General features: G+C 38.7%; 1 protein-coding gene across 1 annotated transcript; it reads left to right on the top strand.

Annotated features, from left to right (window-relative positions):
• On the top strand, positions 1 to 27208 carry shisa4 (shisa family member 4). Its single transcript, XM_017450075.3, has 5 exons — positions 1 to 994; positions 19371 to 19548; positions 24360 to 24496; positions 24801 to 24992; positions 25878 to 27208. Exons 1-5 carry the CDS (start codon positions 937 to 939, stop codon positions 25901 to 25903), a joined length of 591 nt encoding a protein of 196 aa, XP_017305564.1. The 5' UTR covers positions 1 to 936; the 3' UTR covers positions 25904 to 27208.

The following is a 27208-nucleotide window of genomic DNA, read 5'->3' as shown; positions in this document are numbered from 1 at the left end:
ATTAATATGTGAACCAGTTATTTGCAAACTATTCCTAGGATTTTTGCCAGGTCTTCCATACTGTGGTGTCAAATTACTCAATAGAGTCTGCCCCTTAATGCTTATTCAAAATCTCTGGACGTTTGTTAACAATATGGCCCTTGCCGACCAATCAGACATTCCAAGCCAGCACTTAATTTGTTCAAACAGCGATAACATTATATATTAGATGGATATGCACAAATCTTGAAAGGCATATTCAAGGCTAAATTCTGAGGTTGTATGCTAATGTTTGTGTGGTTACCCTCAAGGGGCTTGGTTAGGTTCAAGTGCATTGTTAATATGGTCAATATAGTCAATTCAGTTTTTACATCCAATTATTGAAATTTGATTTACAGACTGATTACTGATTATTTTATTGTCTTGTTTTCCCTGATCCAAGATAATGAATTGTATTAGCAAGGGGACCCTGAATAAGTTGTCACTTGGGTTCAGAATGAAAAGTAATTAGTAAATAAGACGCGGGAGTTAGAGGGGCGTGAGGAACAGTTCGAGGACGTAGCCCAACCTTGCATCTCCCTGAAGCTGACCCTGTAGGAAGTGGTGGTTTAAAAATAACCCATGAAACCTAATCCTGATCCTAGAAAGCGCTGGCTGGGGCGCCGTTATTGTTCAAACTTATTTTATTAACACACGTTTCCTTTTTAAATGTACTACACTAAGGTACGAATGACGCACGCGTATCACTGCATGTTGTTGGTAAGTGCTCGTGCGCCTTTAATTGAGGATGTGTTGAACTGGCACAGAGCTCCACATAAACTGGAGCACAGAGGAAGTGCTTGGATGCGCAGCTTATTCCGAATGCTGGGCCACTAATATTTAAATAATTGTTTCAGCCGAAGCAAATGTAATTCCCTTCTACATTTTACCTGACCGGAGTGATTAAGTGGAGTTGAGATGCCGCTGTCAGCTGCGCTGGTACCGCTGCTCTACATGGTTCTATCTGCTTGGCAGGGTAAGGCGGTGTTTCTTCACAGGCCCCGGTGGGAATGGCACATATATGGAACGTGAAGGAAGACAATATTAGCTTCGATTACACCCGAGCGTGCTTAAAATATTACCAATACGGCGGTGTGTCAGTGACTACGGTTACATGGACAGCGGTAATCTAATTATTGACGTTACTCTGAGTAAGATAATATTGTGATTAAGGTGTTTACATGAGTCGCGTTTTAGAATACCTGTCATGTTCCCGTTTGACATGTTTTAGAACATGATTAGATTAACAGCCCGCGTCATTACGTCACCGTGCCAGGCCGTCTGACGTTCCCTCCAGAATTTCACGTATCAACATACAGTTCGTCTTTGTTATGGTACCGTATACAGTTTTGGGTGTTTTTATTTATTTATTTATTTTTAAGGAACGCTTTAAGTGCAGTTAATTATTTGTCAAGCTGTACGTTCTAATAGACAACTGCTTGAAGCCGTGGGCTGCGTCCCAAACCGCGTATTTATCGTCTATATAGTAGCCGAGATACATGTATTTTTCCCCACTACAGGCCTATAGTAGGAAAGTATGCGATGAAATGCGGTGAAAACTCACACGACGTTCATAATGTGATTAAGGTGTTTACATGTCTGTAATACACGTCCATAATGCGACTAAAACAGGAATACTCCACCTGTCTTAATTTGATTAGAGCTTAATTCGAGTATGACCTTAATTAGATTAAGGTAAGTAAAAATGGCTGTTTACATGGTAGTTTCTTAATCAAAGTATGGTCTTAATCGGTTTAAGAGTGGAATATTGTTGTCCATGTAAACGCAGCTAATGATATGCGGCAAATTGTGATATAGACTGTTTATAAATAGAGATCTTTTTAAGGGGAGAATGGGGTTGGTTGTAACATAATTTGTAGCTGGTACAACAGAAGGTGCAATTTACGTTCCCCCGAAGTTTTTAGAGTCTCTAGGTGTTGTGTTAACAAATATATTACAAACAAATAAATGTCTACAGTTCATCATTTCTAGGGAACAAGCAATTTTTTTTTTAAAATCACTCATCCTGTACATGCTCGATTTTAAAAGCTTTCTAGAACAGATTTGTCCTATCCCCATAAAAAAAACTGTGGGTATCACTCTTCTGTAGCACCTAGTTGTCGTTAAATAGGGGTTGTTCTTATACAGTCCTCTCTGAACGTATTTGAACGTCAAGGCCAGTTCTTTTGTTTTTGCTGTAAACTGAAGATATTTGTGTTTGGGATCAAAAGATGATAGATCAGAATTTCAGCTTTCATATCTTGATCTTTACATATAGATATGTTAAACAACTTAGAACATGGCACCTTTTGTGTCAGAAACCCAATGATTAGGTTAGGCAAAGTATTGGAACAGATAGTATTAAAATAAATACCACTGAATATTTGGTTACATATTCTTTGCTTGCAATAACTGACCCATTAACCTCAACAAATTGTTGCATTCTTCTTTTGTTAGATTAGATTAGATTAGATTCAACTTTATTGTCACTAAGCAGAGTACAAGTACAGAGCTAATGAAATGCAGTTAGCATCTAACCAGAAGTGCAAGAATATAGCTAGCTATATATACATATATATACACAGAAAGTGCAGGAGTAAGTATTGCAGCGTAAGTGCAATACAAGTAATATGTATAGTGTAGTTACAAAAATACAGTATCAGTGAATATATTAAAATAATGACAGTAGTTATTGCAGATGAGAGGTATGTACAGTATGAACATCAATATATGTACAGTTGGATGATATGTACAGAACATAGTTAAACAGTGAAGTTGTTCATATAGTGCTACTATGAATAGTGCAAGTAACATGTTATATATATACAGAATATTGTTAAATTGTGTGAATGTACAGGTAATGCAAATATGAATAGTGCAAGTAACTATCCAACACATAACTGTCCAATAAAGTACTGAACACTGCAGTATAGTGCAAGGTGAGGAATTTTAGAGTGGAGGGTTTGAGTTTAGCAGGGTCACAGCCTCGGGGAAGAAGCTCTTCCTGAGCCTACTTGTAGACTCCTGAATGTAGACTCCTGTGGTGCCTGCCGGAAGGGAGGAGGGTGAAAAATCCATTGTTACGGTGGGAGACATCCTTAGTGATGTTTTTTGCCGGTCCCAGGCAACGCTTGCATATTATCAGTGGTGGGTAGCTGGGCAGTTATCCATTGGGCAGTTTTAACTACCTGCTGGAGTGCTTTGCGATTGGAAGCGGAGCGGTTGCCGTACCAGTTCAGGGTGATGATGGAGGAGGAGAGGTTGTCTAACTTAATGGACTGGGGCCTGTTCGTTACAAAGTCCAGAGTCCAGTTGCAGACTGAAGTGCTGATACCAAGCTGGCTGAGCTTGGAGATCAACTTGGAGGGGATTACAGTGTTAAATGCTGAACTGAAGTCAACGAACAGCTTTCTGACGTACGAGTTTTGACTGTTTAGATGGGTCAATGCAGAGTGGAGTGGCGTACAGATGGCATCCTCTGTTGACCTATTGCAGTGATGGGCAAACTGATGTGGATCCAGTGTGGCAGTGAGACATTGCCTGAGCCAGGGACAGATTGAAAATGTCCGTAAAGACCACAGCCAGCTGCACCGCACAGGCTCCGAGCACTCGCCCAGGTATTCCATCCGGGCCGGCTGCCTTCCGTGCACTCACCTTGCTCAGAGTAGAGCAAGCAATTGTGATTGAGAGTGAGAGGCTGATCATCTGTTGGGAGAAGCACTTTTTTGTGTGATACTTTTCCAGTGTTCTGAAGATTCTTCAGCTTCTGATTCTTACTGCTGATAAGTGGTTTGCCTCATGTGGCCTCTATATTTCTGCTCTCAAAGTCTTATTGTGATAGCTTCACCCTATTTTTCAATTCAATTCAATTTTATTTGTATAGCACTTTTTACAATACACATTGTCTCAAAGCAGCTTTACAGAAATATCAACATGGTATACAGATATTAAAGGTGTGAATTTATCCCAACTGAGCAAGCCACTGAGTGGCGACGGTGGCAAGGAAAAACTCCCTAAGATGTTTTAAGAGGAAGAAACCTTGAGAGGAACCCGACTCAGAAGGGAACCCATCCTCATCTGGGTAACAACAGATATTGTGAAAAAGTTCATTATGGATTTATATGAAGTCTGTATGGCGTTAAGAGCAGCCGTAGTCCCAGCAGTCTGGAATTAAAGAAGATTTGAGCTCCATCCAGAGGCAGAAAGGATCTGGATGTCTAGTATCTCCATAAATTCGTGTGGGGCTCGGCGAAAGGAGAGAGGGAGAAAAAAGATAATTTTGACTGCGAAGTAGTAGAACAGAATCTAGTCAGGGTAGGCTTGAGTAAACAAATACGTTTTAATACCCTACCCTGTAGGTTTTTGCTGTCACTGATTGTTGGTGTTTTTTTGCTTCACAGCCCTTGCAGTTTTCCTCTCATCAACTGCTACTGTTTTTCTTGGCCAACCTGTTCGATGTCTGATTGTTAGTACACCGGCAGTTTCTTTCTTGTTAAGGACTTTCCAATTTGTTGTAACGGGTATGCCCAGTGCTTGTGCAATGGCTCTGACTGATTTTCCCTCTTCCTCAGCATTAAAATGGCTTGCTTTTCTCCCGTATACAGATTTCTGAACTGCATGTGAGTTTATCCTTTTAAAAAACAGTGTCTTCTCAGGTGAAACCCAGGGCTCAAATCAAGAGTACACAGAGCTATTAATTGATTTAACAACCGATTTAACAGAGCATACCTGGGCAACAAGAAACACCTGTCAGTCACATGTTCCAATATTATTGATCACTTGAAAAATTTGTTTAAAAAAAAGGTGCCATGTTCTTAGAGTTCTTGGAGTGCCATGCAACCAAATATTAAGTGTTATTTAATTTACTTTAAGACGATCAGTTCCATATAAAAATTGGGTGGTTTGCCACCAAAGGTCCAATGTTCTAAGGTGTCGAACACACCTAGATGTAATCTTCAGGAAATGAAAGCTGAAATTCTAATATATCATCTCATATTCATCTTTTGATCATAAACCCAAATGCCTTCAGTGTATAGCAAAAACAATAGAATTGGCCTTGCTGATCCAATTGTTTCAGAGGGGACTGTAGCTTCAGTCATGCAGTGTCTCACACGGTATTTCTTCTGAACTAGTATTTGTGTGTTGAAAAAAAAACAACAATGCTTGTTTGTGTGTGCGTCTACATTCATTCCCACCCCAAAATCATGATCTCAACTCAAACATGTATGACCTTACTGCAGAAACATTACCGACTGCATTAACTGGCCTACAGTGTGGTGCGTGCTTTTGTGTGTGTGTGAGAGTGAGTGAGTGAGTTAGTTGTCTGGAAAATTTGTTTCTTTTTAGTTTTATTTTACTGCTTCATGTTAAACAATAGTCACTCCACACCATGGAAAGCCAAATGCCTTCAAAGCCTAAAGTCCCTGCTGAAAAATCCAGCTTGGTCTGACCAGCTATGAGCTGCCAAAACATTGGCAGAGCTGGTCAAACTGGTAAGTGCTGGCAGAACAGTGTCTGAATTACTGCTACTAATGCTACATCATACACAAGTTATTTTTAAGAAAATAGTACAGTAAGGCAAATAGAAAATTTCAAACATTTAATGGTCTTATCTAGTCCAGGGCTCTCTGGGCTAGAATAAAATATACATTTTTCATGGTGTTTTTTTTTTTCTTTCCATATTTACGAAATATGAATTGTCAACCAGCCACATTCAATTCAGTTCAGATCAGCTCTATTCAATTAAAATTTATTCAGTTTCGTTTATACAGCAGAAATTATATAGATGTAGAATTAGATCCCCAATGAAGAAGCCAGAAACAGCAGTGGTGAGGAAAAGCTCCCTAAAAACTTTGAGAGGAATTCAAAAAGGAACTCATCCTCCCCTGGGTGACACTGGACAGTGTTTCCCATTAATTGTTTCCCACCAGTTATAATGTGGTGGTCCTGCCACAGTTTCATAATGAACCGAAAATATTTTTAAACTTCTCATAATAACATTAAAGATCTCTGGTTTGTGCCATTGCTTCGGAAAAGCACTCTCACTCCAAGCCAGTCAGAACCTCCCCTCAATCGGTCAGACCACTCCGCTCCCTTCCCCTCCCTCTGCTGTATGCGTACATGCTCACATGCACTGGAACCACATGGCTGCATTATGGTGGCAAATCTGTGACAAAAATCCAAGCACATTATTGCCTGTCACGCATGCAGTAAATTACAACTGCGAGAGGAAACTAGATGTACATGCATGGAAAGGGGAGTACAGAAGCCCTAAGCTTCCATGCATTATTAATTTTTTCTTTCTAATTTTCTTCTGATCTCGACTCGAATTTTTCCATCCATTGTCCTGAAGTCACTGGGCTTTTTGAATGGGTTTTGAATTAAATGACTGAAATTAGGTCTGCGGTTAACACAATCTCAAGATATTTAAATGTTTTATTCTATGACACAAAATACATTAATAATACCTCACACATCATTTTGTTAAGCTTTTACGTGTCTTGAAAAAGGTGGTTGCTAACAAGTGGCTAAAGGAACTACAGAGATGTTTGTGGACATTAAACGCCATCACTCTTCTATTTTCCAGTTGCAGGTTTTTTTAAATTAAAGATTGAAAGAGTGATGGTGACGTTGAAGTCATGCTACTGTGGTGTAGATCGTTTACAGGCTAACCAGCTTTTTACTTCTGGCGATTGTATTTAGGCTTCAAAATTCATAAAAGTTGTGTTCATTTGTGAAGATTATCTTGATGAACAAAACGTGTAAGAATCATAAACTTTTGTTGGTCACAGAGCTTATTTTCTGCAGTAATCCAAAAGCCAATGGAAAAAACCTACTGGATTTTTTGTCGAGGAAACCAGGGTGATGCTAACTTCCTGGTTGGACTACAAAAATAAGGCACCCCTGCAGGATTGATGATTTCCACATTAGTGTCTGACACTAGAGAAGGGGACACACACCCCTCTTTCTTAATGCGGAGATAAACAAAGAAAAAAACAATTATAAATGCATGGCTGCTATTGCACTGCCACATAAAGTACATGTTTTAAATACCTGTGTGTTTAATTATTTTCACCCGGCGTCTATTAGCGCTGTCTCGTTGCCACCATCAGCAGTTTGGCTCTGTACTCGCGCATTCGCGAGCCTTTACAAGAACTCTGCGCTTGTTACGTCATTGTTTTACAGAAGTAAGCATAAAAACCTGGAGAGAGACAGCAGAGACAGGCGCTCAGTTCAGGAATTTCAGACTCTGTGGATTATTGTCACGCTTCCGCAAGGACATTTTCCGCTGAAGAAATACCTTTTTCTTCTATTTTTTGGTGATTGTCTGGGAGGATTCACAAGCGAGTTTCCGTAATCCTGCAGATAAGTGGAACCACTCACCTTTGGACTGGGGAACGTGTGAGGACGATCCAGAAGAATTGAATCCCTTGTATATATTCTTTTTCACTACAAGAGGGACTTTGGGTGTGTGTTTATTGTATATATTTAGTGACTTGCTTTTTGTATAATTCACAACAAGCTTGGTGAAAGTTATTGGTGGTTTATGATGTGATTTTCTTTTTAAATATATACTGTTAGAGACTGGATCTTTTTTGTAACTAGTGCATCTACGAGATGAGCTGGAACACAGCATGTATTATAGTAAAGGGGGGAAAATGTAGTGCACTAATTATGTTGTTAACACTGGTGATGGTATTTCTGAGGGTAACACCATAGAGCAGGATGTGAATATGCGCACGCTAGTGATAATAATGATGAGGTTAATGCTGACGTTACTACCTGTTACTGATGTGTGTAATGTGCAATCAATGCACACAGACTTTGAACAAATGAAAAATTTTGAACAAGTTGAAAATCTAGATGAGAATCAGACGGGCAATTAACAGCACATTAAATAGCTGCATTAAGGGAGGTAGTCAAGGCTACTTTAGAGATGTTGCAGGACTCCTTCCAACAGTTGTTGCAAAAACTTGAGAGGGCGGTAATAGATGGTTTCCTTATGAGGGATGCTAAATAGGAAAATCAAATGAAAAAAGTTAGGCAAACTAGGACACCTACCCTAGATTGCATATTTTTACCCCATTTACCCCACATGTTCCCTCTAAACACTGTCTCAGCTCCCAACATGTTAACTCCCCAGCCTGTGTTCCACCTTCCACCATCATGAGCAATAGATACACAGTAAGCCAACCTGTACATACACACTTACCCACAACAATACCTTCTCACGTCTTGTCTGGTGTTCCCTCATTCTGTGCAAAACCAAAGTCGATGATTGGAGGACGTTCAAGGACACTTTCATGACAGCTGTCCTTCCCGGGGATTACCTGGCAGAGGTCAAGGACAAGCTCAGGGTGATGGTACAGCAGCTGGGGCAGAATCTATGAGATTTCACCTACAATTACCGTGCTCTATGCTTAAAATGGAAAGCAGACATCACAGAGGAGGAGTTAGTATACCACATCCTGAATAACAACAACCCCAGGGTTGCAGGCTGCCTAAGAGGGACAATAACCCCTTTTGAACAGCTGGTCAAGGTGGGCTTCAGGGTAGAAAAAGACTGCATGGGGGCTAAGGACTATTGGTAAAATGTGTGAATATTGAACACAAACGAAAAAGCATCCAACAAGACACCTGGAAGCCGAGGTCCCAAAGAGCTAGCGAGGATGTCAATCATACATCCTCACGACAGTAAGCTCCTTACACCATCCCTTCTCCAGGTACCTCTAATGGTTGCTGGGGAAGAAATAAGAGCAATCATTGACACAGGCAGCTGATATAGCTGATATGCAGCACAAAGTCTGGAGGAGACTAACCAAGAACACTGACTCCGAACACCAGCAGCTGCAAAAATTCGCCATGGTGGATGGTAAAGTGCATGTCTCCAGGTCATAGACTTATGAGTGGCACGATTCCAGCTGGACTATAGACACTTACATCATGATGTTAGGGATGGGTACCGAAACCCGGTATTAAACTGGACCTGGTGCTAAATTACAAAAGACTGTAGTATCGATAAGCACTGACTCTTTCGGTTCTGCTTTCGGTACTGGAGAAATTAAGAAAATATATTTCCTATTTATTATTGCTAAATAAACGTTATCTTGCACATTTTATCTCACCAACCATTTCTAATTTGTGATAATACTAAGACATTCATCTGCATTTTCGTTATTCACAATCCAGAACTGAGATCTCTCGTGAGGAGGCTGTCTATCACACGCAACAGCGAGCACGCCCACATAACACGAAAGCTATTGTTTAATACACAGAGTGACGATGGTGGAGAGAACCAAACGTTCAAAAGTGTGGTTACACTTCACTGGAGTTGATTCAGACAATGCTCGTTGCCACAAATGCAGCAAGATTTTTGCTTGTAAGAGCAGAAACAAAAAAAGTTTTCGACTGCCTAGCTAGCTCGTCTCTGGTTGCCCCATCTACTTCAGGTATGTATGCTAGCAGCCTTCCCAAATAACAATGACATATAATCATTGCATAATTGAGGTCTCTCGTGGCATCGAAACACTGACTACGTTTACATGGACAGTAATTTAACTATTGACCTTATTCTGAATAAGGTAATACTGTGGTTAAGGTGTTTACATGAGTTGCTTTTAGAATATTCCTTTCATGATCAGGTTTTACATGTTATAGAACATAGATCGATTAACAGCACGTCATTACATCTCTGCGCCACGCCATCCGACGTTCCATCCAGAATTTCACGTATGGACATACAGTTCGTCTTCGTTATGGTACCGTATACAGTTTTGGGTGTTTTTATTTTTAATTTTACGAAAGCTTGAAGTGCAGTTAATTATTTGTAATGCTGTACGTGCAAATAGATGACTGCTTGAAGATGCGGGCTGCGTCCTAAACCGCTGAAATACATGTATTTAACATGTATTTAGTAGCTGAAATACATGTATGTCTCCTACTATATGTATATGTAAGTACGCAGTTTGGGACACAGCCGTGCTCTCTTGTTTGCCATCAAACGGTTGAGCACTGCCATTTGTGATCGTGTCCTGTCGCACAATGCGGTGAAAACTCTCACACGACGTTAATAGTGTGATTAAGGTGTGTACATGTCTGTAATACAAGTCGATAATGCGACTAAAATTCGATTTGTCTTAATTTGATTTGTGTTTACTTCAAGTATGACTTTAATCGGATTAAGGTAATAAAAAATTGCTGTTTGCATGGTAGTTTCTTAATCACAGTATTGTCTTAATCGGAGTAATATTGGATTATTGTTGTCCATGTAAACGTACTGACTGTTCATCTCCATCATTGATCCAACATCTTTTTGCTCATTAAAGTCATGTTGAATCAATGTTGTTCACGCTATATAAAATAAATGTAAACTCGCCCTAATTGGTGTGCTTACCATATGTTGAAATGATGTTGATTTCATTTGGGTGAAATGACATTGGGCATTCAACATATCTTCTGCTTGTTTTTAAAATCCCAAATAAAGAAATAAATCAGTATGTAAACATTTAGGCTATTAAACGCACATCACTTTCAGTTACTTTACAAATAGTATATATATGTATGTCTGTGTGTGTGTGTGTGTGTGTGTGTGTGTGTGTGTGTATATATATATATATATATATATATATATATATATATATATATATATATATATATATATATATATATATATATATATATATATATATACACACACACACACTATTTGTAAAGTAACTGAAAGTGATGTGCGTTTAATAGCCTTAATGTAATTAGAGTATTTTTTTCTGCATTATATAAATCTTAAACACCAAAAAAATGCCTTCACTCTGGTGCATTTACAAATAGATCTATAATAAGAAACTTATTTTAGATTTAAAAAAATAATAAAGCAATGTTAATTCTGTTCTCAGTTTGTTTCTTTTCTCAATTTCTGCCTTTCCAAGTCGACACTTGGACACACTTTGGAGCGGCTGTGCCCCAGGTGGTAGAGCGGGTTGTCCACTAATCGTAGGGATGGTGGTTCGAGTCCCAGCCCACATGAATCCACATGCCGAAATGTCCTTGGGCAAGACACTGAACACCAAGTTACTCTCGACAGCAGGCAAGCGCCTTGCATGGAAGCTTTTCTGCAATTGATGTGTGAGTGTGAGTGAATGAGAAACAGTGTAAAGCACTTTGTAGAACCACTAAGTTTAAAAGGCACTATATAAGTGCAGACCATTTACCATAATACAGTAACATAATAGTGCAATATAATAAGGAATAATAGAATAAAGATAAAAGGGAGCGTTAAAAGACCAAATATTTTATTGAAAAATTCAGTTATGTAATACATACATTTCAGGTTTTTAGAGAACTCTCATCAGAATTTATAACCTCAATAATGTTTTGCATGTAATTTGGTTATTCTTTTGTCTTTTGTGTGTGTGTATGTGTGTGAGAGAGAGAGAGAGAGAGAGAGAGAGAGAGAGAGTATGGTGAATGATGAATGAAACACAGTGTAAAGGTCCTTTCACACTGAGCGTGACATGATAAAGCGGTGCTTTCACACCAAACACTAAATGATTGATCGCCTTCAGCTAATTGCATGATAGGTGGCATTGACCGAGAATGCATTTTACACCTGCACACTAGGTGGCACAACCCACTATTCAGCTGATCGCATATCGTCTTTGAAGAAGACCACTAAATGAAGAATCACGTAAATGTTGACGCATAGCACCACAAGGCACACAAATAGTTAAGAAGCACAGAGGATGAGTTTGTTGTTTTATTAAATGAGGAAAGGAAAAGAAAAAGATGGCGTTATTGGGTACACCCTATTCTTGAGAAAAGAGAAGAGCACGGGGAGTTCCATAGATTGATACAGGAGTTGAAGTTGTATCATGACCATTATAGAAAATAACGTTATTTTCCAGGCTAAATTATCTCAATGTAAATCAATCCCAATAATAGTTTTAAAGAATGCAGCCATCTCACAGAATTCACACAATATTGTCTGGCTAGCTTATTGTAGCCTCTACTTATCATGCTAATAGCATTTATATCCCCCCCCCCCCCCCCCCCCTGCATTCCAGAACATTAGCACCTGATCCTCATGCAGCAAGGAATGCCCAGAAAATATAACAGGACCAGTTAAGTATATTTTATAAATGAAGCTATTTGCACCTACTTATACTTCTAGCCATCTTTGTCTGTGAATACTAACTTTTCTTATTTTATGTGTATTCTAACCAGAAATGGAGGCAGAATGTTTTGTGTTTTTTGAACAGCACCATCAAGCTGTTTTAGTATGAATGAAATAATGTGAAATATAATACAATAACACAGGAGTGGGACAAAACCCGTTTATTTGGGCAAGATAAATAACAAAAAAAAAAAAAAAAAAAAATTAGAATAAAAAATATGTATACTAAAAGTATAAAAGATATGTATATATAGATGAAAGAACAATAAGAATAAGCATTATAAGACTAAAAAACAACTGCTATTTCAAATGCTTCTCTTAAAACAAAAACTAGACTTTTACATTATATAACTGTATATGATACAGTACATTAAATCCATTCTCTTCTCTCTTCCAGAATACTCTTCTTTGGTGTTTACACTGGTTTTCAAAACAACTTTTTGTGCTAGAGCGCCACCAATCTTGCCCTTTTGTGTAACAGCAGTGGCTCTGGGCACATGTTCTAAAGCTCAAATCTAATTGGATGGCCCATTTCGTCACAAGGCGACAGGAATAAAATCGTCACACGGGTAGAAAAAAAAATGGCGCTTTGTTGTGCCGTGAATGATAGGGCCCAGTGTGAATAGCTCCATAGGGATCTATTGCTTCTATTGCTTCGATCATCACATGAAACATTTGTGTGGCTTAATCATGCTCAGTGCGAAAGGACCTTAAAGTGCTTTGTAGAACTGCTAAGGTTAAAAAGCACTATATAAGTGCAGACCTTTTACCATTTATTACACTGAACCTAGTGAGCAGGGACTAGGGGCCATCTTAACCCAGTAGTCTGAGGAGGGCAAGGTTATTGCGTATGTGTCAAGGAAATTAAAAGGGGCTGAGCTTAATTATTCTACCTCAGAGAAGGAGTGTCTGGCTGCGGTATGGGCTGTAGAAAAGTAAAGCATTTCCTGGAAGGAGTGGAGTTTGAGGTCTTTACTGACCATGCAGCAATGACCTGGGTGTTCAACTGCCCAAAGATCTCCTCATGCCTGACAAGGTGGACACTGCGGCTGCAACAATTCTCCTTCAAAGTGCGCTACAGGAAGGGTTGTCTTAACACCAGACCAGATGCCTTGTCAAGGGCCTTCTAACCTCCCGCCATGGATGTGTCTCCGTTCTTGCATATTGTACACCACCACCAAACTGACATTCCCCATTCCTTGGCTGAAATTGCCCAAACTCAGGACAAAGATGATACAGTGAAACAGTTAAAGGTCACACAACAAAATATAAACTAACCTCGATCCCAAGTTTCCTACACTACTTCCACTCCAGCCCACTAGGAGGCCATCTTGCATGGCTGTAGACCTTGCTATGGGTGCTGGAGTAACCTGGTGGTCGACGGTGCGAAAAGATGTCTGGGAGTATGTGAAACGTTGTACCACCTGCCAGAAATACAAACATGAAAATAACAAACCATCCGGGTTCATGCAGTCCACTGATCTACTGGAACCATTCCCCACCAGTACAAGGGAAAATGCTTACCGGCTGGTTATCATCAACTTCTTCACTAAGTGGGTAGACATGTTCCCACTACAAGACAGCAAGACCCCTAAGATTCTAAAGGTCTTCAGGGTGGAGATTTTTTTTACCAGATGGGGATTACCCAAGTACCTGGTCTCCGATTGCGGGCCATGTTTTAAATACCTGTGTGTTTAATTATTTTAATTATTGCCACCTGGTATCTATGACAGAGTGTTGTTGCCACCATCAGCATTGTGTTTGGCTCTGTGCTCACGGAATCGCAAACCTTTACGAGAACTCTGCGCTGGTTACGTCATCACATAACAGCATGCATTGTTTATGGAAGTAAACATAAACCGGGGGAGAGACAGCACCGGGAGAGTGCTCAACTCAAGAATTTCAAACTCTGTAGACTATCATTATTATCTTCCTCAAGGACAATTTCAGCTGAGGGAATACGTTTTACTTCTATTTTTGGTTATTGTCTGGGAGGATTCACCAGTGAGTTATCGTAATCCGGCAGAAAAGTGGATTTGCTCAACCTTTTGCTTTTTGTATAATACACAACAAACTTGGTATAAGTTTTTGGTGTGCTTTTTTATGTGTGTGTGTGTGTGTGTGTAATTATATATATATATATATATATATATATATATATATATATATATATATATATATATATATATATATATATATATATATATATATATATGCTGTTAGAGCCTGGATCTGATTTGTAATCATTGCTTCTACGAGGTGAGCTGTTACACCACTTAGGGCCCAGGAGGAAAAGTCTTTATGCACAAGCAAATTCATTCTCCACTGCTGCTGCTTTTCTCAACTATTGCTTCTGCTCACACAAATACTTTTTTATTTTTTCCAGCAGTGGACGGGGCCAACTGGCTTGTCCTCAAATATCATTGGCTAACAAATTTTTCCAGAAATGAGTTCTGACTGGCTGCCACTCACTGTGACGAACTTTTAGCATAGTTACTTGTTCCTCATGAGAGAGATGGCTTCATCCACAGACACTCTTCATGCGAATCATTTATTTTTTATTTGTTGATAGTTTTTAATTGATACCCTTGCAACATGTAATGTAATATATGTAAATACATGGTATCTTTACCAGTTGTTAATAGACAGGAAGTGTTCTGCCAGTTTACTGGCTAGTCTTTGCATTCTTGGGATATTTATAGGGAAGTGAAGCTTGTGAAGAAGTTTCCCCATGTGGAAAAAATTTCTCCATGTGCAGTACACAACAGCAATTAATTATACTTTAAGCACAGCTTATATTATTAAAAGTATAGTTGTAGTTGTAAGTAAGGTGTAGGACACCTTGTACACAAAAAGTATAATAATGTAACATAATCAACAAATCCGATTTACGAGATCAACCACAACCCTCTGTTACTAAGCCAATGATTTGTTATCTGGGGATCACAATTAATTATGAAGAGTCTTACTACATGAATGATTATCAATATGATATCAGCTGGATGGATCGCTATCTGTTAATATCCCAAGAATACAAAGGCTAGCTAGTAAACTGGTAGAACACTTCCTGTCTATTAACAACTGGTAAAGATACCCTGTATTTACATATATTTCAGAACGTAGCATGTTGCAAGGGTATCAATTGAAAACTATCAACAAATAAAACAATAAATGACTCGCATGAAGAGTGATGTTGAGTAACCGAGCACATCAACAACGTCAATAACACACTCGGATTTTGGCATAGATTTGCTGCCATAAGCATGCCCCCCCATAGGGTCCACCCACCACAGTCTCACAAAAATCCTGTGGGAAACACTGCTGGATAATGAGATTTCAAATCATTAATCTTCCACAATTGGATACTATATTGGCAAAAAATACTGAATATGTTGAAGGGATGTTCAGTATGATGGTCGTGGTCTTTTTTGATTACACACAGCTTGAAAAGATGTGGTCGGCTGGCTTCATATGCCTTGTAGAAAGCATATGATAGCCAGCACCCTCTCTGTTACTAATGGTCATGTGATAGGGTAGAGTTGCCTGATGGGTGGGAATTGGCTACGACTAAATAAATAAATAAATATTAATATAATAATAATAATAATAATAATAATAATAATAATAATAATAATAATAATAAAGGGAGCTGGAACATTCACTAATAGAGGTCCATTTGGTCTTGGTATGGCCTGTCACATATGTTGGGGTTATTGTTATAAAAAAACTGTTCTCAATTCTGAGTTTATGGTTGAGCATTGTTGCTCTAATATGTCGTGGAAATTAGACAACACTTGCAGACTTGTCCTCTGAAGGTAAAAAGGTTTATTACAGAAAGATGGTTAATACAGGATAGAATAAAGCAGGATAGAATAATGAGAGCGCTCTGAAGCCCTTGTACTAAACCACTACTATAGATATATATATATATAGATATAGATATATAGATATATATAGATATAGATATATAGATATGAAATGCAGAGCATGACATAATTCTGTGTATCGATAAGAAGCAGTTTGAGGCAGTTCAAACAGGGTTTGTTTAAGGATCTTGGAAGATGTTTAGATGAACCTTGAACAGAAGAACATGTTTGTGTCTCTGTAAGCAAATAAACATTTTGTACTGATCTCAGTGACACGACATGGCCTTCTTAGGCGTTATCCTCACATGAGAATGAAAGAGAACAAGAACAAACTTATAACAAATGCCTCGCTTTAGATTAGCCCTGGCTAGACTATAAGCTGCCCTGTAAGCAGTATCTCTTTGTTTTAGTAGACTTTTCTCTCTTTGTTTTAGTAGACCTCTTTGGTCATACAGGGTTTCTCGATAGGGAACCCATGGATTTCCTTAACTCTGGTAACATTCTTTTTGTAGTAATTACTGTAGGACAGGGCAGATGGGATATATTGCTCTAGCTCAATAAAGGAGTTGTTTTCAGCAAATACACTCCACTCTGTGTGCTCAAAGCAGTCCTGTAGTTGTGACATTGTTCCCTCAGACTGAAAATTTCTGATGATATCAGAGATCTCACCTGTAATGAAAGTGTGCGATGTACAGGTGAAAAGGAAGGGGGAGAACACAGTTCCCTGTGGTGCTCCAGTGCTGCTTAGCAGGCACTCGCAGGCAGGTTCCCAAAATGGGGTTTGTCCATGACCCAGGAGATTACAGATGTGTCCACCTACATTTTTCTCATTTTCTCTCTCAACCAGAGAGGTTGGATGGTGTTAAATGTGCATGAGGAATCAAAGAGGTATAAATAAGACCGGTCCACCTGCACTCCCTAAGCAGGTTGTAATCACTGGCACCCAATCTTGAACACCTAATTCTAATTTTATGGATTTGAATATGTGATAAATGTGGCAGTGTACTTACTTTTTGTCACTTCATGTGACTGATCTGTTTTTTTGTTCATTTAAATTTTGAAAATTACTACAAAATGTCACTTGTATGTCTCATTTGATAGTGTATAAGCTATATTAATAGGCACTGCTTCACAGAGGATCAAATGTTTGCTTGTCCAAATATGAAAGAAAAAAACCCTCAACAATTTCCATGGGGTGTACTTATTTTTTCACATGACTGTAAACCAACATTTACAGAGCCATGCACACCTACTCAAACCTGCAGCAACAGTGAGGATCATGTTTGTACAGTGCTTTTAATACCATCCTACCAGTTAGACTGGGGAACAAACTTAAGGGCAATGAACATGGAGGTACCTACAGTAAGCTGACCAACAGGCAAGACAGCCCAGGCTGTGTTTAACGAGGTTCGGCGTCAACTTCGTGGTATTGAGGGCGCTCGCTATGGAATACTTCACCCGGCTCGGCTTCACATTACATATAACGGTGTCCAGAAGGACTTTATTTCAGCAGAGGAAGCAGGAGACTATGTTAAACTCTTGATATCGTGGTGAACTGCATCACCTATATAGTGGAGCTTTTTTCACTTTTATTCTTTTTTTGCACTCGGCCTTCCAGCTCTACAGAATTCGGATTTTTATTGAAGATATTGTCGGTGCATTACTTCACCTAGATTTTGTGGACTCACTCCTCTTAAATCTACTTCTGTATTAATGTGCTTCTCTGTTTTGATGCTCTGACTGGGTTAGAGTTTATTTCAATTTATTAGTGTTGTTTCCTCATCTTTACATGCTACACTGTTATATTATTTGTTACAAGTCTTTAAAAGGTAAGGACATTATATTTGTTGAAGTGCGCAGACTATTTATCAGATTTTAAGTCAGTAGGGGACTTTTCTCTTACTGGAATTTTTTTTTGTTTAGGTAATTTAGTTGGTTAGTTCGGCTTACTCTTTGAGTTGTTTTCACATTGTGGACAACTATTGGTGGGAAACACTGCTGTCTCCCTTTGTTTTCTGGAGACTTTGATTGTGTTGCGGGGGTCCCACTCTGGCTGGGACAGGCACACCTTTAAGATTTATTTGTTGGAACATCAGAGGTAATCCTGTCAAGAGATCTAAGGTTTTTACAAATTTGAAACGTCTTTCACTCAAACTTCAATTTGAAAGTAGGAGTGGTCGCTATTTTAATTGACAAAAGGTTGCAGTTTTCGTCCACTAACGTTATCGCTGATGCGAACGGTAGATATATTATAGTTGCTGGTACTCTAATGCAAAGACAGGTGGTGGGTTTGGTACTTTGTTTTTTTTTTGTTTTTTTTCTTCTTCTCAATGAAATATTTGGGAAAGGGAAGGGAGGAGAGAAGAGAAAAGGTAAATGAATTACATGTAAATGAATCATATGAAAATGAATAAATAAATTAAAACTTAAGAAAGGCCAAAGCAGGCTCTTCTCTATAAGGGCTTTCAGTGCGTGCAGACTACAAGACTACTGGGGCTGTTGTACTGATGTACAAGACTACTGGGGCTGTTCTATCAGTTGATTGTGTCCAGCATAGTTTTCTATGGTGTGGTCTGCTGGAGGTGCAGCATCATCAGATGCCAAGGACCTGAGCAGAAAGGCCAACTCCATCACATGGCTGACGTTAGATTCATTAGAAACAAGCACAGAGAAAAGGATGGTAGCAAAACTGGATATAATCATGAACAGTTCTGCCCATTCTCTCCATGGCCATCCTGTCCATGCCTGTCCTCTCCATCAATAAAGTACATTTATCTATCCATCCATCCATCCATCCATCCATCTAGCTAGCTAGATAGCTAAAATGCCAAGTTGCACATATGTTGTGTGGCACTTTTTTTGTTATGCTTAGTTTTGAGTCAGCATTAAAAAAAAAACAATAATAATAATAATAATGAGTTAGAAGAAGAAGAAGAATGTAAAACTGTGTTTACACGAAAGATTGACTTTTTTAAACTGCTGTACATGTTTAGAAATATGGCACATGTACAAGACCTAGTTAGAGGGGAGAAAGACTTAGTTAATGCTTATTATGTTAGGATTTGGCGTTGACATGAACCACACACCAGCAATTACTAACCACCTGAAATAGGATTTGAACAATACATCCACGTTCACCAAAGCATTTCAGCATTTCAGGCAATGAGCAATCAGAAATCACTTTGCACAAAGTAAAAATTGCTTCGGGAAATCAGCACTACACAGAATAGCCTATAAAGATGTACATATGCAGTCTGCAGTTTTTCAGACTTATACAATTTTGCTCATAAATAGCTACAGTATTTTGCTTTGTTCAGCCAATGCCAATGAGGACTGCCAGTGGTATGTGGACAAAAATGGGACCTGGCACAATGGCTTCAACTGCCCACTCATCACCTTCTGCTGTGGAAACTGCCACCATCGGTACTGCTGTCTGGATAGGATGAAGATGATCACAGAAAGTGGACAGAAACGCTGCATGCTCTTTCATCTTAGGTACTCTGTGTATATTTTTTTAAATATATAAACAAACACACACACATTTTGAAGTAAATTACATATTTTTTTTAGCTGCACCTGTGTGTGTGTGTGTGTGTGTGTGTATGTGTGTATGTATGTGTATATATATATATATATATATATATATATATATATACACATGTATGTGTGTGTGTGTATATGTGTGTATATATATATATATATATATATATATATATATATATATATATATATATATATATACACACACACACATACAGGTGCATCAAAATAATCCGTAATTCACTTCAAAAAGTGGAATTTTCATATGTTCTAGATTCATTGCATAAAGTGAAATATTTCAGCCCTTTTTTATTTTAATTTTGATGATTAAGGCTTACAGGTCATGGAAATCAAAAATCCAGTATCTCAAAATATTAGAATAAAGAATTTATAATACAGAAATGTCGACCTTCAGAAAAGTACATTAATTTATGCACTCAATCCTTGGTCGGGGCTCCTTTTGCACAAATTACTGCATCAACATGGTGTGGAATGGAGGCGATCAGCCTGTGGCACTGCTGAGGTGTTCTGGAAGTCCAGGTTGCTCTGACAGCGGCCTTCAGCTCGTCTGTATTGTTGGCTCTGGTGTCTCTCATTTTCCTCTTAACATTACTCCGTAGATTCTCTATGGGGTTCGGGTCAGGTGAGTTGGCTGGCCAATCAAGCACAGTAACACCATGGTCAGTAAACCGGTTACTAGAAGTTTTGGCACTGTGGACACGTGCAGAGTCCTGCTGGAAAAGGAAATCAGCATCTCCATAAAGCTCGTCAGCAGATGGAAGCATGAAGCTCTCTAAAATCTCCTGGTAGACGCTGCATCGACTCTCGACTTGAGAAAACACACTGGACCAACACCAGCAGATGACATGGCAACCCAAATCATCACTGACTGTGGAAACTTCACACTGAACCAACTTGGAATCTGTTCCTCTCCGCTCTTCCTCCAGACTCTGGGACCTTGATTTTCAAATGAAATTCAAAATTTACTTTCATCCTCCCTGTGATTGTGATTGTGTACTGAACCAGACTGAGAGATTAAAGGCTCAGGAAACCTTTGCGGATGTTTTGAGTTAATTCGCTGATTTAGAGTCTTCTCAGGACTAAATTTCTGTATTATAAATTCTTTATTCTAATATCTTGAGATCCTGGATTTTTGATTTCCATGAGCTGTAAGCTGTAATAATCAAGATTAAAACAAAAAAAGAAACATTTCACTTCATGTGTAATGTATCTAGAATACATGAGAGTTCCACTTCTTGAATTAAATTATTAAAAAAAATGAACTTTTGCTTGATATTCTATTGTTTTTAGATGCACCTGTTATGTGTGCGTGTGTGTGTACCAATTGGCACCATTGGTAAATATAAGCAAAGAAGGCTGCGAAAAATTGTCTTTATTGGTAAACCTTTTGATATTTTGTTCAAAGAATTCACAAAAATATTCTGCTCTCATGGATATGAACCAACTACAAACAAAACAGGTTTATAGGCTTTGCTTGTATTTTCTCATTTGTAAGTCCAAAGTTATTTTGGATAAAAGCATCGGCTAAATGAATAAATGTAAATGTTTTAAAAAGTATCTTTTATTAAATATTTGTGCGCTTCAATTATTGGCACCCTTTTAGTCAATACTTTGTGCTACCTCCCTTTGCCATGATAACAGCTCCGAGTCTTCTCCTATAACGCCTGATGAGGTTGGAGAATACATGGCGAGGGATCTGAGAGCGTTCCTCCATACAGAATCTCTCCAGATCCTTCACATTTTGATTCTTCACATTTCAGTGGATTCTCCTCTTCATTTACATTTACATTTACATTTATGCACTTAGCAGACGCTTTTATCCAAAGCGACTTACAAATGAGAAAGATACAAGCAAAGCGATATCAAGCAGAGAACAATACAAGAAGTGCTACCATACGAGATCCATTAATTGAATTCCAGAAGAAGCAAAGTGCAGAGTAGAGGTATAAGTGCAATTTTTTTTTTTTTTTTATGAGTTTGTTAGGTGTTCATTGAAGAGGTGGGTCTTTAGTTGTTTTTTGAAGATGGTGAGAGATTCTGCGGTCCGGATTGATATTGGAAGTGCATTCCACCACTGAGGAACAGTTAGTGTGAAGGTTTTGGAAAGGGACCTAGCGCCATGCTGAGTTGGAACTGCTAAACGTCGGTCGCTAATCGATCGCAGATTGCGAGAGGGAACGTAGGCCTTCATGAGAGAGTTGAGGTAGGAGGGTGCTGTTCCTGACAAGGTCTTGTAGGTGAGCATCAAGGCCTTGAACTTGATGCGGGCAGCTACAGGAAGCCAGTGGAGGGAGATGAAGAGGGGTGGGACATGGGTTCTCTGGGACTGGTTGAAGACGAGGCGTGCCGCAGCATTCTGAATCATCTGAAGGGGTTTGATGGAACTGCTGGGAGGCCTGAAAGCAGTGAGTTGCAGTAGTCCAGTTTAGAGATAACAATAGCCTGGACTAGAATCTGTGTAGCCTTCAGTTCACCCCACAGGTTTTCTATGGGGTTCAGGTCAGGGGACTGGGATGGCCATGGTAGGACCTTGATTTTGTGGTCAGTAAATGATTTTTCTGTTGATTTTGATGTATGTTTTGGATCATTGTCCTGTTGGAGGATCCATACTGATCCTCCAGCAGGATATGTCTCACAAAAGTGAGTACACCCCTCACATTTTTGTAAATATTTGATTATATCTTTTCATGTGACAACACTGAAGAAATGACACTTTGCTACAATGTAAAGTAGTGAGTGTACAGCTTGTGTAACAGTGTAAATTTGCTGTCCCCTCAAAATACCTCAACACACAGCCATTAATGTCTAAACCGCTGGCAACAAAAATGAGTACACCCCTAAGTGAAAATGTCCAAATTGGGCCCAAAGTGTCAATATTTTGTGTGGCCACCATTATTTTCCAGCACTGCCTTAACCCTCTTGGGCATGGAGTTCACCAGAGCTTCACAGGTTGCCACTGGAGTCCTCTTCCACTCCTCCATGACGACATCACAGAGCTGGTGGATGTTAGAGACCTTGTGCTCCTCCACCTTCCGTTTGAGGATGCCCCACAGATGCTCAATAGGGTTTAGGTCTGGAGACATGCTTGGCCAGTCCATCACCTTCACCCTCAGCTTCTTTAGCAAGGCAGTGGTCGTCTTGGAGGTGTGTTTGGGGTCGTTATCATGCTGGAATACTGCATACTGATCATGCTCTGCTTCAGTATGTCACAGTAATGTTGGCATTCATGGTTCCCTCAATGAACTGTAGCTCCCCAGTGCTGGCAGCACTCATGCAGCCCCAGACCATGACACTCCCACCACCATGTTTGACTGTAGGCAAGACACGCTTGTTTTTGTACTCCTCACCTGGTTGCCGCCACACACGCTTGACACCATCTGAACCAAATAAGTTTATCTTGGTCTCATCAGACCACAGGACATGGTTCCAGTAATCCATGTCCTTAGTCTGCTTGTCTTCAGCAAACTGTTTGTGGGCTTTCTTGTGCATCATCTTTAGAAGAGGCTTCCTTCTGGGACGACAGCCATGCAGACCAATTTGATGCAGTGTGCGTCGTATGGTCTGAGCACTGACAGGCTGACCCCCCACCCCTTCAACCTCTGCAGCAATGCTGGCAGCACTCATACGTCTATTCATTGAGGGAACCATGAATGCCAACATGTACTGTGACATACTGAAGCAGAGCATGATCCCCTCCCTTTCAGAGACTGGGCCACAGGGCAGTATTCCAGCATGATAACGACCCCAAACACACCTCCAAGACCACCACTGCCTTGCTAAAGAAGCTGAGGGTGAAGGTAATGGACTGGCCAAGCATGTCTCTAGACCTAAACCCTATCGAGCATCTGTGGTGCGTCCTCAAATGGAAGGTGGAGGAGCACAAGGTCTCTAACATCCACCAGCTCCGTGATGTCGTCATGGAGGAGTGGAAGAGGACTCCAGGGGCAACCTGTGAAGCTCTGGTGAACTCCATGCCCAAGAGGGTGAAGGCAGTGCTGGAAAATAATGGTGGCCACACAAAATATTGACACTTTAGGTCCAATTTGGACATTTTCACTTAGGGGTGTACTCACTTTTGTTGCCAGCGGTTTAGACATTAATGTCTGTGTGTTGAGTTATTTTGAGGGGACAGCAAATTTACACTGTTACACAAGCTGTACACTCACTACTTTACATTGTAGCAAAGTGTCATTTCTTCAGTGTTGTCACATGAAAAGATATAATCAAATATTTACAAAAATGTGAGGGGTGTACTCACTTTTGTGAGATACTGTATATTTAACAAAGTAGTTTTTTTTATATTTTATTTTATAAATCTGTGTTGTGGTTGCAGTGGTTTGATATCCATGAGAGCAGAGTATTTTGTGAATTTTATGAACAAAACATCAAAAGGTTAAACAAAAAAGAAATTTTTCACAGCCTCTTTGTTCATATTTACCAACGGTGCCAATATTAATGGAGGGCACTGTAATAAATATATATATATATATATATATATATATATATATATATATATATATATATATATATATATATATATAAGGGCAATGTATTATATGTATACACAGCATCTCACAAAAGTGAGTACACCCCTCACATTTTTGTAAATATTTCATTATATCTTTTAATGTGACAACACTGAAGAAATGACACTTCGCTACAATATAAAGTAGTAGTGTACAGTGGTAAATTGCCTAATGAGAGAAAGTGTAGTATAACTGTCTGATCAGTGTTCTGTTCCTTAGTCCCTCCACTATAGCAGGTATTGCTTCGTCCATCCTACTCTTTGTGGCTGCCATTGCCACCATGGTATGTTGCTTTATGTGCTCTTGCTGCTACCTGTATCAGCGGCACAGGCAACATGGGAGGACATCTTATGATTGTAAGTACATATAAATACACACTCCTACACATACACACCAGTTAAATTCTTTTCAGTGCAAAGATTATCTGGAGCACCACATGCAGTTTACAGATTTGTTTGTTTGAAAGCACAATATTCATTGTCGTTACACACAAATTGTATGTTGTCTGCTTCAGTTTTTTCCCCCAGCATCCTCAGCTAAGTCTTATAAAGTTGTGTTAATGTTAAAAATTATGGCTTAGATAAATCCATCCATATTAACAGTGCAACATTATTGGTCTGCTGAGAAAATCAGTAAAATACACAAGCACTTTAATTTCAGCGCAGCAGATTCCTATGGCCAGCTACCCCATGGGGCCCATGTATGATGCTTATGGTAAACCTATTGGAAATTTTGAGTACTCTGGATATGCAGTGGCACCTCAGTATCCTGGTATGCCTCAGCAGTGTCCCAGCTTCCATCAGATGCCATACCCCCCATGTCTTCCTGCCAATCCAGGGCCCAGTCATGGAGGTAAAAGACAAAAAGTGAAAACTGAATATGAATACTTTATTTGGAATGAACAGATAATGTGTTCTAAACAGATACAGATAAACATACAAATAGGAGGCACACTATAATTTTTTACTCCAGTAGCCTGACCCAACACAACCTTGCTGAGATCCAAATTAAAACCATATTTCTAACTGGCCCAAAATATATCAAAGTAATATGTTTATTTATAGAGCCACTGGTCCATATAGTTCATGTAGTGAACAGTCTGCTGTGGTCATCATTTAATTAATCTAAAAAATATTAACGTGTACCTTGTCATTCTCAAATTAATGTTATGTATTTATCACATAAATTGCATTTATAAGATAATCTTCCTGGAAAATCATATGGGCATCATAATAAAATACTGCTTATAGAAAGCCACTCACGGCGGCACTGTGTTCCGGATTCAAGATTCTGATAGCATGTCCACTAAACTTTTCTGATCTTTCTGTGATGTTTGTAATATTTTGATAAAATATTAGGTGGCTTTTCTGTTCATTGTAATCAGTAGTTGCTGATTTGTGACTGACACAATTGGTTTGAAATATATTTTCCTAGCTTACTCAGTCACAGTAGATAGAATACTTGCCAGAACTGTCCACAGAGCATCTGGATGAAACCAATGAACTTGAGTCATGTTGGTAAGAAAATGTAGAAGTTGCAAATTGGACATTGCTATTTATTGTTGTATTTTTCATTATTCCAGCATCATGTTTATTTAATTTGTTTTTATTTTGGCTTAAAAGGTTTGGCAGAATAAGTAATATTTTTTCTTTAGTCATTTAAGAAATCTGTGCTCATAATTGGTGCTGTGTAAGTATGAACCAACTGTTACTCATATTTTGTGTTTACATATTTCAGCGCCACCACCATATACTGCTTCATAGCACCCAGAACCCAGGACAATGAGAGCTCCTCAAGGAAAGGAAGCATGAAATGAGTTTGTGGCATGGGGCCCTGCTCTTGAGGAATCCTCAGAATAATCTGCAACACTTTATAAATTCATATTTGTTGTATTTATTTCTTAAATAATCTCTGGAGTGAAGCATGAATGGCCTGGTTTTGCCTGTTATTGTTTGCCTGAAGTGTAGATATGTTTCATGTTACTGACTGGTGAAACAGGTTTCCCCCTAAAACATTCAACTAATTTAGGATTGACTTATCCTCAGTTAATTTAACTGTCTAGATATTATAATGTTGATACATTACCATTAAAAATGTTTGGGAGTTAGTAAATGAATTAACAGACAAGGTTCATTATTTTGGTTTCTAGCTTCGTCTTTCCTAGTAAGTGTTACATTATAAGTATAAATTACATGCAGCCTTTTACTACACCTACAGTTGATGATAATGAGTGTAATATGCCCATTTTGTTCTTTGAGGTCATATTTAACTTAACATGGTAAATATTTTACTATATTAACCATACCTGCCTGGTGTATAGTATACAGTACATAAAAGTAGCCCTGATAGCTTTTGGTTTTATTGGTGTTCTCTTTACATATTGTCAGTAGTATATTTGTTGCTTCTGTTTATTTTAACTGTAATTTTGATACTAATATTAAACAGCCTTTACTTTTTAAAATGATTATTATACTAAATGAGACAAACTGGTGATGAATTGTTTGTTATGGACTGAAAAGAAGTTGCAAGAATCAGGAATTTTTGTGAAAATATTTCTAAAACTTATGCTAAACCAACATGAACTCATGTGCAATACCCCTGAATTAAACTTTTGTAGTACAGTGTGGGTGAAAACAGATCTAGCAGTAAAAGTTTCTTTTACTTTGAAGCCTTCATCAACTTGGTTTCAAATTAACCAGTGGTCCATTAATTAATTTGTTGCTAACTGGACAATACATTGATTATAAATTAATCACAGAAAAAATGATTAGAATATGGTAGTGTAGGGTGTCTCAGAGTGCACTGACACTGGCATCTCCTCTACAACGTAAACAACCTCATAGCATTCTTGCGAAAAGTTTAAGTTTTTTGTGAAAATTTGATAGTGTACATTTTGAAGGACACAGGTATGTAATATTTTATTGACAAAAGGATAACCGTGTTACTCCTGGAATGATGGGAAACGTTACAGAGGTTATAAATTCTGATGAGAGTTCTCTAAAAAACTGAAATACTGAAATGTATGTATTACATAACTGAATTTTTCAATAAAATATTTGGTCTTTTAA

This window comes from Ictalurus punctatus, chromosome 21 (genome assembly GCF_001660625.3).
Source record: "Ictalurus punctatus breed USDA103 chromosome 21, Coco_2.0, whole genome shotgun sequence".
Taxonomy (NCBI): Eukaryota; Metazoa; Chordata; class Actinopteri; order Siluriformes; family Ictaluridae; genus Ictalurus; species Ictalurus punctatus.
This window is presented reverse-complemented; position numbering and strand designations above follow the sequence as displayed.